The sequence below is a fragment of the Callospermophilus lateralis genome, chromosome 17, assembly GCF_048772815.1.
Source record: "Callospermophilus lateralis isolate mCalLat2 chromosome 17, mCalLat2.hap1, whole genome shotgun sequence".
Taxonomy (NCBI): domain Eukaryota; kingdom Metazoa; phylum Chordata; class Mammalia; order Rodentia; family Sciuridae; genus Callospermophilus; species Callospermophilus lateralis.
The window spans coordinates 48,886,265-48,902,392 of NC_135321.1; the positions used below are offsets into that span (position 1 = coordinate 48,886,265).

The window sequence follows — 16,128 nt, forward strand, 5'->3', positions numbered from 1 at the left end:
TTTTTATATTGCCCGAGAACTAAAAATGGTTTTTCTATTTTTAAAGAGTTGTAAGGAGGAGGAGGATGGGGTCTGACAGAGATTGTATATGGCTCCTAAAACCTAAAACATGTACCTGACTTTAAAAAAAAAAAAAAAAAGGTTCAGATACCCTAACACAGAGTATCTAGAAGTTTTGACCTCATGGCCTGGCATATGCCAGTGTTATATGTGTAGTTCCTCTATATGAAGTTCCTCTAAACTGCCAGATTCTGTGGCCATGTGGAAGCTCACTGGGAAGTAAAAGCTGCATTACCAGTTATGTCAACTGAGTTCAATAAAAGGCCCTTCGAACACCTATAACATATCTGAATAGAAACATTATATTTTAAAACAAAAAATTCAGAAGAGTTAAAAAAGATTTTTTTTTTTGTACCAGGGACTGAATCCAGGAGTGCATATTAGCCATTGAGCTACAATCCCTAGACCCTTTTATTTTGAGATTGGGTCTCCCTAAGCTTTTGAGGTTGGCTTTAAACTTGTGATCTTCCTGCCTTGGCCTCCTGATTCAATGGGTGTGTATTACTCTGTCTAGCCTAAAGAGACTCATTCTTTTTTTTTTTTTTTTTTTTTTTTTTAAATATATATATTTTTTTTTGGTAAGGAGCATAATATTTAGATGTTTTTTACTTTTTTTTTTTAAGTTGTAGATGGACACAGTACCTTTATTTATTTATTTATTTTTATGTGGTGCTGAGGATTGAACCCAGGGCCTTGCACGTGCTAGGCGAGCGCTCTACCGCTGAGCCATAACCCCAGCTCAAAAGACTCATTCTTAACAGCATATTGCCATTTTAATTCTTGTTTAGGACCATAGTAAATAAAAAATTCAGCATACACTTTAGATGTCTAATATTTTCTTTGGAAGAGTACTCATCCATTTTAATTTTCTTGCTTTTTTTTTTTTTTTTTTTGTACTGGAGATTTAACCCAGGGCAATTTACCACTGAGCTTCATTCCCTGAATCCTTTTAATTTTTTCATTTCGAGACAGGGTCTCACTAAGTTGCTGAGAGGTTCACTAAATTGCTAAGGCTGGCCTGGATCTTGTAATCTTCCTGCCTCAGCCTTGGGAGTTACTGGGATTACAGATATGAGCTACCATGCCCAGCCATTTTAATTTTCTCAGATTTATCTGTTGAAATATATATAGATTTTGTATCTGTGAAAACACTTTCTAAAAGGTCATGATATATGGGATAGCACTGAACTGGGAGTTCCATAGCTAGTTTTAATATGTTCTGCTATGAACAAGTTTTGTAAATTTTAAATCCCTCTGGTCTTTAGATACTATATTATTTGTAATACTAGGAGCTCACGCTGGATTATCTCCAACGTTCCTTTCTGTTCTAAAATTCCTTTACTTTTCTACATAAACCATATTATTTAGGTAAGATTATTCTACATTTTAAATGTTAACTTTCAATTCAAGTTGATATATCTATATGCAAATACCTGAGCAGCCATATCGACCAGCTGTGGAAGCTTCAAATATTTTCCATCTCCTTCCTTAAGGAAATCTAATAAACTTCCTGTAAGAGACAGTGAAATATCCATGGAAAATAAGTAGATTTTACATTAAGATTGACATAAATATTCCTCTACCCCCAAATAACCAAACTCTAACAAAGTTTCTCAATTTTTTATTTTAAAAAAAGTTTCTTTCGTAGTTTTGAAATTTCTGAATAATTACCTCAAAGATTCTAGAAAAGACCCCTAAACTGAAATTTATTATCTCTTTATAACACATGAAAAAAAGGAAAAATGTACCATTTCCCTTTCCCTACAGAAAATGTCATCAAATTGTTGTCATTCTTTCCTGCTTTGATCAAGATTCTACGTTTTATACCCCAAAATATATTTTTTAAAAAATATTTTTTCAGTTGTTGATGGACTTTATTTATTTTTATGTGGTTCTGAGGATCGAACCCAAAGCCTCACATGTACCAGGGGAACACTCTATCACTGAGCCACAGCCACAGCCCTCAAAAAATATAACATTTTAAATCAATATGATTCAAGAATTCAGATATGGTTATAACTAAATAAAGGCAGCTAAATGAGCTACTGTGGAAGTGCTAGCTTGACCAGTGTCTCTTAATTTTAGCAGAAATTATAATGGAACAGCAAAATACTATGAATACAGCAAAGTGAAAAGCCAGGAAGAAATGTCTCTATCACTAGTTAAAAACATACACATGCTTCAATTTAGTAAAGAGAAACCATCAGACAAATCCAAACTAAGATTTATTTTATAAAACATAAAATTGGATTGTTTTATTAAATAACAATGCTGTGAAACAGAAAGTCAGAGGAATGGCTCCAAGCTCAAGGAGACAAAGAGAAATTACAACTGAATGTAAAAAATGGTCATGGATTGGCTACCTATTGGTAAGTGCAGTTAGTGAAATGGTCAGGAGATAGGAAAAAGAAATTCCAAGTAAATAAAATAGAACGAACAAAAGCCATGGTTAGGGCTGGGGGTGTAGCACAGTAGTAAAGCATATGCTAGAATGTGTGAGGTGCTTGGTGGAATTTATAGCACGAAATAAAAAATGGAAACAAGGAATGAAAAAAATCTATCTGTCCAAAACAGTGGGTTTACGCTGGAGCACATAAGGCAATGAGTCTGGATGTATTATAGGGGCCAACTGCTAAGCTAAAAACCAAACTGGGGAATTTCTGAGTTTTAAAACTAGAAAGGACTTTTGTTATCTTGTATTCTTAACCTCTTACCTAGAAATAATCCTAAACTAGTGATCTGACAACACAGGATTCTACCATGTTCTCAAAGTTAAATAATTTGTAAAGTAATACAGAGATAAATGAACCATTAGCTTTACTTCCATTATATTTCTTTTGTTAGCAATGTCTTGATTTAAATTTCCTCCTTGACCCTTTCTCCTTTGTCTTCAAGTTCAACCAGAGTACTCTTTGAAAAGGTATACTTGGAAGCTGTTTACAGTAGAAACTCTTCCCAAAGAGAGCCATGAATTATTGGGTTTAGGTATGTTTTCGCTATCAATTAACAGGCTATGTCAGTTTGTTTCAGTCCCTTTTGAGAAAAAAAAAATTCCTATAGCAAATATGTACCTTGTTGTTGCCCTTGTTACCACTAGAGGGAACTATATCATTACAAGGTAGACTATGGAGAGGGTAACATAACCGGTGCAGTTATTTAGTTTGATTTGAGAGTAAAAAAATAAAATAACTTAAAAAATAGATCAAGGGTTGGGGTTATGGCTTAGTGGTAGAGTGCTTGCTAGCACGTGTGCGGCACTGGGTTCGATCCTCAGCACCACATGAAAATACATAAATAAAATAAAAATATTGTGTCCGTTTACAACTTAAAAGAAAAAAAAAGATCAAATTCAAAATGGGTAAAAATTGAGCCAGTAAGCATACTTGCAGATTTACTGGTCCTTCTTCTAAAGCATCAGTAGCCTAGGGATGAAGAGGAAAGAACATCAACTTTCTTTTCTCTTTTTCTTGGCCATAACTAGCTCTGTTACAGAAGATCTCACCTTGTGGTCTGTGTTTGAAAGATGGAGAAACTGCAGTTGACAGTAATGGAGAAAAGAAGTTTCTAGGAGTCCTGAGTATACAGACTGTGTTTACATTAAAACAAATTTCCTTTAATTTTACCTTTTTTCTTTGCTTCAGTACTACCTGAATATCATTCTTATTTTATCATTTTAACTCAGTTTGTATATTTTGTTTTTTCCTTTAGTCAAATCTACTTTCATTTATTTTTATGTGGTGCTAAGTGTCCATCTACAACTAAAAAACATATTAAAAAAAAAAAAACCTACTTTCAAAATAAATTCAAACTACCTAATCATCCTTTAAAACTTTGTAAATCCTCCGGAATAACTGGAACTAACCACTATTTCATTAACAAAGTGTCACATTTTGGGGGGCATGGTGGCACATGACTGTAATCCTAGCAACTTGGGAGGCTGAGACAGGAGGATGGCAAGTTCAAGGCCAGCCTGGACAACTTAGTGAAACCCTGTCTCAATTAAAAAAAAAAAAGAGAGAGAGAGAGAGAGAGAGAGAAAGAAAATAAAGGAAAAAGGGGGGGGGGGCTGGTAATATAACCCTAGTGGTAGAGCATTCCCGAGTTCAATCCCCAGACTAGTAAACAACAACAACAAGAAAACCAAAATGTCCCATTTCTCTTTTCAAATGCTTCCAAAAATAATCATAAATTAGATAGTACTATGCAATAAGACTCCATTTGTATAAAAACTGAAATGAATGATTCTTTTGTAAAGAAGTTACCAACATGAATATTCCAAGAGATACTAATATACACTTACCTTTTGACATAAATTCAGTGACAATGTAAATTGGTTCTTCAGAAACAACAGCATAGAGTGGAACAAGTTTATCGTGTCTTAATTTTTTCATTATCTGAGCTTCTTGAAGAAAAGCTTCTGGCATCATTGTACCTGGTTTTAGTGTTTTGATTGCTACTTTTGTGGTTCCATTCCATGTTCCTAGAGAAACAATACCTCTTACTATTTTAATCAATATTTCAAGGGATTTTAGAACAAATTTCAATGAATAGCAATTATATTACATATTTAATATTATATATATATATTTGTAATAAAATTGTGGCACTTTAATCTGTGGCTAAAAATTGACAAAAACCAAAAATTCAGGCTTCTTACCCATCCACACTTCACCAAAACATCCTTGTCCTAGTTTAACCTCTAGTCGCAAAGATTCTCGAGGGATTTCCCAAGCATCCTTTGCTAGACCTTGAGTCTGGGGTTTCACAGTTGGACACACGGTTGTTAACTTGTGGCATAAACCATCAGCATGTTCTAGATAAACGAATAAAACTACAATGTAAAATGAATTATGTATAAAAATTAAGCTACAGTGTATATAAATGCTTAAAAAGGGCTCATAAATTATAGAAAAACTGGCATCAGTTTTTCTCTAAAAACAAAAAGGAAGTTGTCTACAAGAAAAAAAAAAACAACCCACATATAAGAAGTGAAACATTTTGTTAAATATATTTTTATGTTATTGTTTACTGAATACTTATGCTCTAGCTATTGTGTTAATTTGGCTCTTTATAAATCGCTCATAAAAATGAGGCTTGGGAAATTTAGGAAATTTTCTCAAGGTCCCACAGTTAGTAAGTGATGGGATTCAAAGCCAGGTCTGTCTACCTCCAAATTTCTAATTTAATAAATGGGATTTATTTGATCCCTAAGAGAATGCTTTTATTAATTGTTATTTCTTTTTGTTTTGTTTTTTCCTGGAGATTGAACCCAGCACTTTACCACTGAGTCACATCCCTAGCCCTTTTTGATTCTGAAACAAGATCTTGCTAAATTGCTTAAGGCCATAATAAATTGCTGAGGGTGGCTTTAAACTGGCAATCCTCCTGCCTCAGCCTCCCAAGCCATGGGGATTACAGCTATGCACACCACTGTTCCCAGCAGGAAAAAATTCACTTAGTGAACTGAATTTTGAATAAGAGAGCCACAAATGTAAGGAACTCCAGATTTATAATGGCTTGATCTGTGCATCTTTCTCATACAGTCTTTCTTATTGTAAATGAGACATGTTTCCTCCCATTCTCATCAAGAATGGTTACCAACCACACAAATTTTCTATTCTAGCAAGGGCAATTATGTGTTGGCACTGCTTGGTAACATATTTGATTGATGTCAAGACTGCTGATTGACTTGGTAGATTCAGTTTATAGCTACCTGTCATTGAAGAAGATATTACCATGGAAACTTTCCCTCCTCCAGTACTAATCATTTAAAGATTTAGATGCATTTACATAATGAATTGATAATGAAAAATTCTGAGATAAGACTCCACAATTGAATATTTCCAAAATCTTTGAAAGACAAGAATGTCTATAGTTGCCACAGGTTAATCTTCTAAGAAAAATATACCTTCAGACCATATTTTATTGGGTTTATATTCTAGGAAATCTTAGGAGATCAGCTGCTGAAGGGGAAGGTAATCCATGTGATATGTGATACAGCTTTTTGTGTCAAGTGTTTAGCTTTAGCTACTTACCTGTGTTTATAAATAAAATATTTGCTTTTATGTTTTTCATTTATTTTCATAATATATTTTGGGGGAGGGGGTACTGGGCATTGAACTCAGGGACACTCAACCACTGAGACACACCCTATTTTGTATTTTATTTACAGACAGGGTCTCACCGAGTTGTTTAATGCCTCGCTGTTGGCTGAGGCTGGCTTTGAACCCACTATCCTCCTGGTCTGTCTCTGGAGCTGCTGAGATTTAAGGCATGTGCCACTGCACCCAGCCTCAAAATGTATTTGTACATTATGAAATGGAACGCCACTGTGAAAACTATGCTTGTAAGATATAAAAATTTCAACGACAGTCTGATTTTAGCACACTATCCAATAACTCAATTCAGACACTAAGAACTACCTGTTCTCATTTTAAAACTAGAATACTAACATACACTGGGCACGTACTGTGTATAAAGTAGTAGTATGCTAACCCTTAAGAGAGATGAGGACATGAATTTCGTTCTCATACAACAGAGCATGAGGAAATAATTTTTACCTGTGTAGTGTTTCACCAATTTCTGCAGTGTGTCAAATTGTGCTCTGGTTGTTATATAGTAGCCACCATTGTCAAGTTTCCTAATTTTGTAGTGTTTCACATTGTCACCCCTTACTTCATCCCAATCACGAATAGAGAGGGAATAAGCACCTGGGAGGAAGAAAATAAATGCTTATTATATCTTTCTTAAAATACTGGACAAAAAATTTTTATATTAATATAATAGTAATCATACCTTTAGTGGTTTCACTTTCTCTTACTAAGAATATACCTCGTTGATTGCCAGGATTCAAAAGTAATCTTTCAGCATCTTTTCTCCCCATTTTGCCAAAATACCATCTAGAAAAAAATTAATGATGTTTTGAGTTGGGAAGGTTTGAAGGTCAGAAAAATTATATTCACAAATAAATAAGAGTGAAATGGGATAGGAGAGATGACAAAGAATAGCTACAGAACATGCTTAGGATATAGTAAAACATAAATTCTTTAATAAATAAGAATTTACAAATATCACTGTTAAAATATCTGATAGTATTTCCATGTACTGACTACTCAACATATCACTGGAACTCTATCTGGCAGTCACGGAAACAACAAATGGAGAAAGACAGCAAATAACAGATCTTTTCTGTCAGTGACACATACAGGTAGGAAGAACAGAAGTTGTTCTCTGATAACATGTGATCACCTGTATTGATAAGATCTAAGTATATAATACTCAAATTATGAGGAACTCTAATTTCATATGAGTTTGATTTAATAAAGTTTAATGAATAAAAATGACAATCTTTGCTATGAAAAGACTCACAGAACAGTGAAGAAGGCAAAAGAACAAAAGTAACAAATGTTATAGTAAAAACAGTTATTGAGGCATATGTTAATAAAACAAACAAGTATTGATAACCCCCTAGCTATATGCAAGACACTGTGTTAACTGTTGTAATATGAAAAAGAGGTTATTATTTATGGATCCCAGAAAAACTAGTTGGACCAAAAAAGTAATATGTCATTGAAACTGACTTCTAACATTGTAAGTTGTAAGAATAGTACACAGAACTCCCAAGTTCCCCAGCTGTCAATATTTTACTTTGTTATATTCTTTATTTCCCACCTTCCTTTATATGTTGGGTGCATGTGTTTACATCTTTTTTCCCTTTGAACTGACTGAATGTTGCCAAAATGCTGAATCATTACCCTAAATACTTCAGTGTATGCTTTGTAAAAGACAAGGATACTGTCCTACATAACCACAATGCAAATACCTAAATCAAGAAGTTAAACACTGAAACAATCTCCTTTCTGAGGTAAATTTTGAAGAAAGTCTGCAGAATATGAAAAGGGCTAGATAATTTTAAAAACTAAGTGGAAAACTAAAGGAAAAAGACAAGGCATAAAAATATTATTAATTAAGATTTACTCAGGATACCAATCTAAGCAGATATTACAGCATTAATTATGAATTCTCAAGTAACATCTATTAATGATACATTAGCTGTATTAAGACTGGTATGTAATTGTGTGTGTGTAAAATTGTGGCTAAGTAGAATGTGCATTAAAACATTTTAAAAATCAAAATAATCAATAAAATATGAAGTACTGCCATACTCCTCTGCCTGAATGGAATCTGCAGGCGCTACATAATTGCTAGGGATGTAACCATTCTTTCCTGTAGCAATTGATCTTGCTTCCCACCAGTCTCCTTCCCTGAAACACACAAAACAACAATTACCACAATGTATAATATATTGCACTTTCTTATTTCAAGTAAATGAGAGACATAACTTCCATTTTTCTACTTATACATTCACTTGATCAAGAATTAAACTCAACATTGTAAAAGAACAACATTTTAAAAATAAGTTAAATGAATTAAGGAAATTAAGACTAAGCAAAAGTATAATTACATACTTCTACAATAAATCAACAACAAAAGCCCTAAACACCATACACTAAAAATTCAATTATAGTATCTTTTTTTCCTCTTCATAATTCTTTCAACCTAAGACAATAAACTATACTGAACTAAGTAGTTTTGAATAAACTTTCAAATTATTCATCTTTGGCTGAATTTCTTAAGAGCTTGAGATAATTTGCTTACCATAATACTCCCCAATTTAAGGTACAAACTTAGTGGTTTTTAATATATTCATAGAGCTGTATAGCCATTACATAATAAATTTTAGAATATTTTTTACCACCACAAAAAGAACCCCAATACTTATGAGTAATCACCTCCAACCCCTCCCACTATTGGCAACCACTTAACTGCTGTCCATCTCTATGGATATGAATATTGTGGGCATTTCATATAAATGGAATGATTTATGTGGTCTTTTGTGACTGGCTTTTTTCACTCAGCATATTTTTTTTTCAAGGTTAATCTATGTTTTAGCACATATCAATAGTTCTTTTTTGTTGTTGAATGCTTTTCTTTTTAACAGTACACAAAATTGTAATGTTCTTGTTTTAGTCATTTTAGAAAAAAAATTATGAGGCATGAGCACTCCTTGTAGAAAAGCAATTAATAATAAACAGTAATAAAAAGCTCAATTTCTAGAAAAATGTTATCTAAAAATAATTCAATATACTCAAATTAAGTCAAAATTCAGAATATGAGAACTATATGGGGGCTGAGGATGTGGCTCAAGCGGTAACGCGCTCGCCTCGCATGCGTGTGGCCCGGGTTCGATCCTCAGCACCACATACAAACAAAGATGTTGTGTCCGCCGAAAGCTTAAAAAAATAAAAATTCTCTCTCTCTCTTAAAAAAAAAAAAAAAAAAAAGAACTATATGGTTTGTGGTATATAAACCTTGACTGTTACAAAAGTAATATGAAAAGAACAAATATTAGTCTCTAATAAGGATGATGTACATGGCATTCACTACTTAAAATTAAATGTAGGGATAGGGTTGTGACTCAGTGGCAGAGCGCTTGCCTAGCATGTGTGAGGCACCACTGACCAAAAAAAAAAAAAAAAAAAAAAAAAAAAAAAAATTTAAGAAAAAGAAAAAAGATTAAATGTATTTTTTAGATCAAAAATTTTAAAAATATTCATTGATTTTGCTCTCAAAAACTGAAATGGAAAGCCCTTTGGTAATTCAAACATTTACAAACTCCTACATTTGGTTTTTGGTTTTCTAGTATGTTAATTATTTTGAAACCTACAAACAGAATTGTATTTGATCCTGATAAGCAATCATGATTCATATGAACTGAATACCTACTGAGTGATAGATGTCACTCAGGATATGTGGAAAAAAGGTAAAAAGACAGTCCTTAAATTTAAATAACTCAGTCTAGAGTGGGTTTTGCAGCCTCAATAATACATTTTGGATTTGATAAATCTTTGCTGCATGCATAGAAGGATGTTTACCAATATCACTGGCCTCTACTTCGTAGAAGACAGTAGCAACACCCTGATGACAACCAAAACTATTTCCAGCCATTGCCAAATATCTCCCAGGTAATTTTGCCCCAGGTTGAGAACTACTGACCTAAAAGAATGACAAGCAAAGTGACAAATTAAAAGTTCCCTGGGAGCTGGGACTGAAGTCTGCATAGGGTGCTATGTGAATACCTAATAGAAACAATATTGCAGGGCATGGGTTGTAGAGCATAAATGTTAGAACACTTGCCTAATATACACGAGGCCCTGGGTTCAATCTCCAGCACAAAGGAAGGGACAGAAGAAGGGAGAGAAGGAGGAGAATGGAGAAACAGTCACTCCAGAAAAAAGTATTATGTGTGAAGGCACGGAAAGGGCAAGAAACTCTAGTGTACTTAGAAAATTCCACCTACTACAGTATGGCTGATTGGTAGAGTTAAAAAGGATTTGAAGAAACACATAATAAATCCTCAGGGAACGATGGCTACTTATGTTTTTTTTTTATTATTATTATTTTGATGACTACAGGTAGCTACTTAAGGATTTTAAAGCAAGACAGTCATGATCATATTTTACATTCTGGAACAATAACTGGTAACAGATGGAAACAAGGATAGAGGGAAACATGACTGGAAGCAAAGGGACCATAAGTATATATTTCAAGAAGTTATAAGTGATTGTTACGCTTGTTAATGAAATTATGGGATTGGTTTTCCAAAACAAGTATCAAATTTTCTATGTGGATCACTAAATGACAGAAAGTCTTGAGAGTTACATAAGGAAAAAGCAACTTAATTTGGTCCATTTGGGAGTACAAAAGTTCCTTATTCAACTTTTTGACTTTGTTTTTTAGAAAAAAGAAAAGATCTTTAAATCATCTGGATATTTAAATAGGAACAAAGAATTTTCTTTATAAAAGATTTTTTAAAGTAATATACTTGCATATGCCCCCTCAGTAACTCTTAATTCTTTTTTTTAATTTTTTTTTTTTTTTATTAGCTACAACTCTTCATTCTTAAATCTCTACTCTTTATGGCTGAACCACAGCAGCACAATTTGTAGAAGTAGTAACTTCTATAGGCAGTATTATGTCATGTGTCTCAAGGAACTAAATATACCCAGCACAGAGGTCAGAGACCCATACCCTGTCATGCTTATCTCCAGATCATAAACTAGCTTATAAGTTTCAATGTAAAGAACAAGTGTCTGTCTGTATTTCTCCCTCTCAGAATACTCACAACACTTACGTATTATTAATTATTTGAAATCTTTCACCCTTCTTAAATGAAAGATCTTCTGTAGTTCTAGCTTCATAATCATATAAGGCCACAAATATAGTAACACCACCTAGCAAAGGAAAAAAATACCAAGGTAAATTATATAGATAAACTGAAACAAAAGAGAAATAAAAAACTATTGCCAGCAAAAATCTTATTTTTTTCTCTCCAGTTTTCAGAATCTATTTTTAGACAATTGGGGCTTCTAAAAGTTGGGGCTCTGAGCAGCTGGAGTTTAAATAATGAGATGTTCTCTTAAGACCTTCCATAAAATCACTGTAGTTTACATATTCTAAAATTCTACAGACTCAGAAATAAATTTAATTTCAACTCTGAACTAATGCCTCTGGCTTGAAAAGATAGTCAAATTTCGAACCAATTCTTTGGAAGGAAGAACACTACTGGAGCACTATAGACTACTGACATTAATCTTCTCAACTTCTTATAAACAACAGGTGAACATTTTCATCTATAATCATTAATACTAAACATTAGGGTTTTAGTAAGATTAACTTACTATATACTTACCTTAAAAATAAAACTGTTGGGTTTGTCGTGGAAATTTAATGGCATGGCTGATATGAATTATAAAGTATAAATTCCAAAAATAACTCATATTTAGCAACATGTGCAGATGCTTAAGAGAGGAGTGCACTGAACAGCTAAACTATTATATGTAAGCAAAACAAATAACAATAGAACAAATGTATACAATATACATGACTTGTCAGTGCTTAAAATTATTTCAGACAGGTATTCCGGCTAAACTTCCCATAAAATATAATTCGTTTCTATTGTATATATTTATCACATATGACACAATGTTTTGAAACATGTATACATTGTAAAATGGTTAAATCAGGTTAATTCACATATGCATTGCTTCACATTTTTGTGTGTGTGTGTGTGGTGAGAAAACTTAAAATTTCTCAGCAACTTTGAAGGCTACAATACATTATTATTAGCTATGGTCACTAGGTTGTACTATAGACTTGAACTTATTCTTTTTTAATTTTTTTTTTTTTCAGTGCTAGAGATCAAACCCAGGGCATCACACAAGCAAGGCAAGTGCTCTATCATTGAGCTCTGTTCCAACATATTCTTAATTTTAATATGTATATATTTTATTCAATGTAATTCCGCTGACTTGGCAAATATCAATGATTAGTTTACATCCATCCATCAATAGATTTTTTTTTTAATGGTAGCAAGAAAGGCAGTTAGTAAAATTACAGACTAAGCAAAAATATGAAATGTAGAAAGCAGTATAAAACCTACTGTCTCTAAATACAAAATGTAGAAAGCAGTATAAAATCTATTGTCTCTAAATACAAAATAATAGCAAACCAAAGTTCATTCATCTGGCTTCTATCCCAAGTTTTAGTCATGTATCAACTGCTTTCTGACATCACTACTGAATGTGTAATAACCATTTAAAACATGTACAAAATGAAGCTCTTGATTTTTCTTCTCTAATCTGTATTTACCCAAATCCTCTCTATCTAAGCAAATAGCACTAGAATCAAGTCAGGTAATAACTTGAGCCAATTCTACTACTAATACTACCAGTTCTACATCTGTAATATTTTATTTATCTATTTTCCATTTCCACTGCTGCCCCCTAAATCCCAATCCATGTCATTTCTTACTGGGACTGCTGGGGCTGAGTACTGGCTACTTAATTTACTTCTCCACAGAGCAGCAAGAATGAGTTTTTTTTTTTAAATATTTATTTATTTATTTATTTTTAGTTTCCAGCGGACACAATATCTTTGTTTGTATGTGGTGCTGAGGATCGAACCCGGGCCGCACGCATGCCAGGCAAGCGCGCTACCGCTTGAGCCACATCCCCAGCCCAAGAATGAGTTTTTTAAAAAGGGAATTCGATCATGCAAAATCCTTTACATATAATCTCTCGAGGAGCTTCTTTCCAGCTTCAGAAAAAATCCAAACTCCTTACTAGAGTCTATGTAGTACTAAGTAATAGTGATATCCTAATATCAATATCACATCATACAACTCTCCTCTCTGCCTACATTGTTCTTCCCACCAGTTCTTAAAAACTTTCCAGTCCATTTGTTTCTCTTGAACTTTGTGTTTGTTATTCCCTCTTCCTAGAAATTCTGTTCTTTCCTCAGGTCTGCAGATAGTTCATTCTCATCAATCAAATATCAGTTAAAATGATTTCTTCTCAAGGAGGCTTTTCCTGATCAACTACAGAATCTTTACCAATTATTCTTGCTAGTTCCTTTATAGAATTAAGAAATACTGATATCAACTTGTTTAGCTGTTTGTTCACTAATTATTGTTCAATCAACATTATTAGGTAAACTCCATCAGGAGAGAAGCCTTGTTTGTCTTGCCCATCTCTCTATACCTATATGCAAAGACACTCTGTTTTTTACAGAGTTAATAAGTGAACATCTTTGAATGGGGTATTTCACATGAATAAATACTTTTTCTTTTTCTCCAGTACTGGAGATTGCACCCAGATTGTAGTTCTACCACTAAGCTACATCCCCAGCCATAGCCCTTTTTATTTTGAAAAAAGGTCTCTGTAAATTGCCATAGTTGCCCTCAAACTTGTGATCTTCCTGCCTCAGCCTACACAGTTGTTTGGATTACAGGTGTGCACTACCATGTCCACTATGCACATCAATAAAAATTTAAAGTAACTAAAGTATGTCTTTTAAGTATCAAAATTTATTTTAATCATTTTGAATTAGTAACTTTAAAAAACATATAATCCTGAAAATAATTTAAACTTTTTACTAATGACAGAGAAATATCATCATAGCCATAGATTATTGAAATATTTGCATTCAGAAGGCTGGAATTAGGGCTGTGATTGTGGTGATGTCCATTATTCTCCAAATGTTGTCTAACAGAATCAGTGTATGGCAGTCCTCACTATTATTGGTTCAGAGGTGAACAAACTGAGGAGACAAATTTATAATCCATGCTTGTGACAGAGATTTCTCCTTTGCCCCCACAGGCTGTTAATAAGGACATATGTTAGGGCTAGGGTTGTGGCTCAGTGGCAGAGTGCTCACCTAGCATGCATAAGGCACAGGTTTGATCCTAAGCACCACATAAAAACAAAATAATGTGTCCACCTAAAACTAAAAGATACATAAATAAATAAATATTTTTAAAAAATAAGGACATATGTTACTCCATTTGATGCTGGCAGCTGTTTATGCCTAAGGATAAACAGGAGACAGATGAAATAAACCCAAATCCTATTGATATCATGGAACTGCACACAAATGAATCTTGAAGCTCATCTTCTTTGCTTTAGCTACCTGTGCTTTGTTATTTCAAGGGAAAAGCATCCTGATGCGGGAGCCCTCATGTAACGTAAGAGCTCATTTTCTCTTTTTCAAGTTTTTAAAATCTACTTTTTTAGGGCATTCTGTATCCATGGAAGATTGTCAACTATCTCTTCTTGCTGTTCTCTGAAAAGATATAATAATGTAAAAATGGGAGTCCTGCAGTATGACACTGAATCCAAGCTCTTGTGCTTATAATCTCTGGGGGGGAAAAGTTTTCTGAGCCTCAGAATTTTTCTTTTATAAATCATAGTATCTGATAGAAATACTGCATTATCATGACTGTAATGCCAAATAATTAACACTTATTAAGTAACTACTGGATTACTTTAATACTTTCTAATCCTGAGAAGTTATAAGATTCTTGGAAGAGGAATGTATGTTTTTAATCTTCATTTTCCCAGTGCCTGCCACATATTAATTGCTTAATAATTACTGGTAAGTTAATGAAATAATTAAAAGTATAACCCAAATACACATAAACACTATCAAACTGTCACCAAATTTCCCAGAACCATTTCCACATATATATATTGACTTTAATTTTTATGTTAGATATTGAATTTTCACATACAATTTTTTAAAGTCCTCCAGTAAGATATTTTGCTTAGCAAATAGACCATAAGTATGTACTGCCCAAGGTTATGTTCTCAAACAGGCAACATAATTATCCATTTAAATCTCACCTGTTAAACCAGTAGGATATGAACTTGGCACCACTGAGAATGAGGAAGATGCTCCTCCAAAAGGAGTCACCCCTGAGGATCCTCCAAATGGTGTTATGGAAAGATTGCTAAAATTAGCCGAAGTTCCTTTTGCTGAAGATGATGGTGCCACTGCAGTGTGCTCTGCTCCATAATGGCTGACGCTTGTATTGACAGGCTCTGGAGTGTTTTCAGTTCTATATTTAATAGCTGGACTTTTGTTTTCTTTACTTTTAATGCAGCCCATTATCAAATCTACAGAGGAAATAGGCAAATATTTTGAGAAATAGTTAATATACATCATACTTTAAAAAAATACAATGGAAAATATGACTTTAAATAAAGCATCCTTCCAGCCTTGCTACCCAGAAAAAAAGCACTATTAAATTATGTCCCATTATCCTATATATGACAACTATAAAAACTTAAATTGAGCAGCAAATAAACTACACATAGTAACTTTAAAGGTAATTCTTTTTTAAAAACAGTAATTCTTAGTTGTAGTTTTTCCCATCCTATAACATTCAGAAGAAAGCAGGTGAATGATGACTGCCTGATAAATTCTGAAAGAGTGAACATTCATAACTTCAGTTATGTAATATTAATTCAAAATATAGCTATAAATATTAAAATAGAAGCAGTCTCAGAAACTCACAGTTGAAGGGTTTTCAGATCACTACTTTAAGTGGACACATTCTAAAGAATGTGACAATTGAATACAAACATCAAAACAAGATGGGTCTGGAAATTTAAGTATATACTGAATTTAAATATATACTGAAAACTATGAAGGAATTATAAACTAAAT

At 33.3% G+C, this 16,128-nt stretch overlaps 1 protein-coding gene across 4 annotated transcripts in view; it reads right to left on the minus strand.

The window, feature by feature from the left end:
• Positions 1-16,128, minus strand: part of Yes1 (YES proto-oncogene 1, Src family tyrosine kinase) — a 73,040-nt gene that overhangs the window by 10,295 nt on the left and 46,617 nt on the right. For all 4 annotated transcript variants that reach the window (XM_076836545.2, XM_076836546.2, XM_076836544.2 and 1 more), the window contains exons 2-9: positions 15,303-15,575; positions 11,255-11,354; positions 8,226-8,324; positions 6,856-6,959; positions 6,621-6,770; positions 4,718-4,873; positions 4,361-4,540; positions 1,494-1,570 (exon numbers count right to left, since the gene is read on the minus strand). In XM_076836545.2, coding sequence (XP_076692660.1) covers positions 1,494-1,570; positions 4,361-4,540; positions 4,718-4,873; positions 6,621-6,770; positions 6,856-6,959; positions 8,226-8,324; positions 11,255-11,354; positions 15,303-15,567 — 1,131 coding nt within the window. In that variant the 5' untranslated portion in view covers positions 15,568-15,575. The remainder of the gene's footprint in view (positions 1-1,493; positions 1,571-4,360; positions 4,541-4,717; positions 4,874-6,620; positions 6,771-6,855; positions 6,960-8,225; positions 8,325-11,254; positions 11,355-15,302; positions 15,576-16,128) is intronic.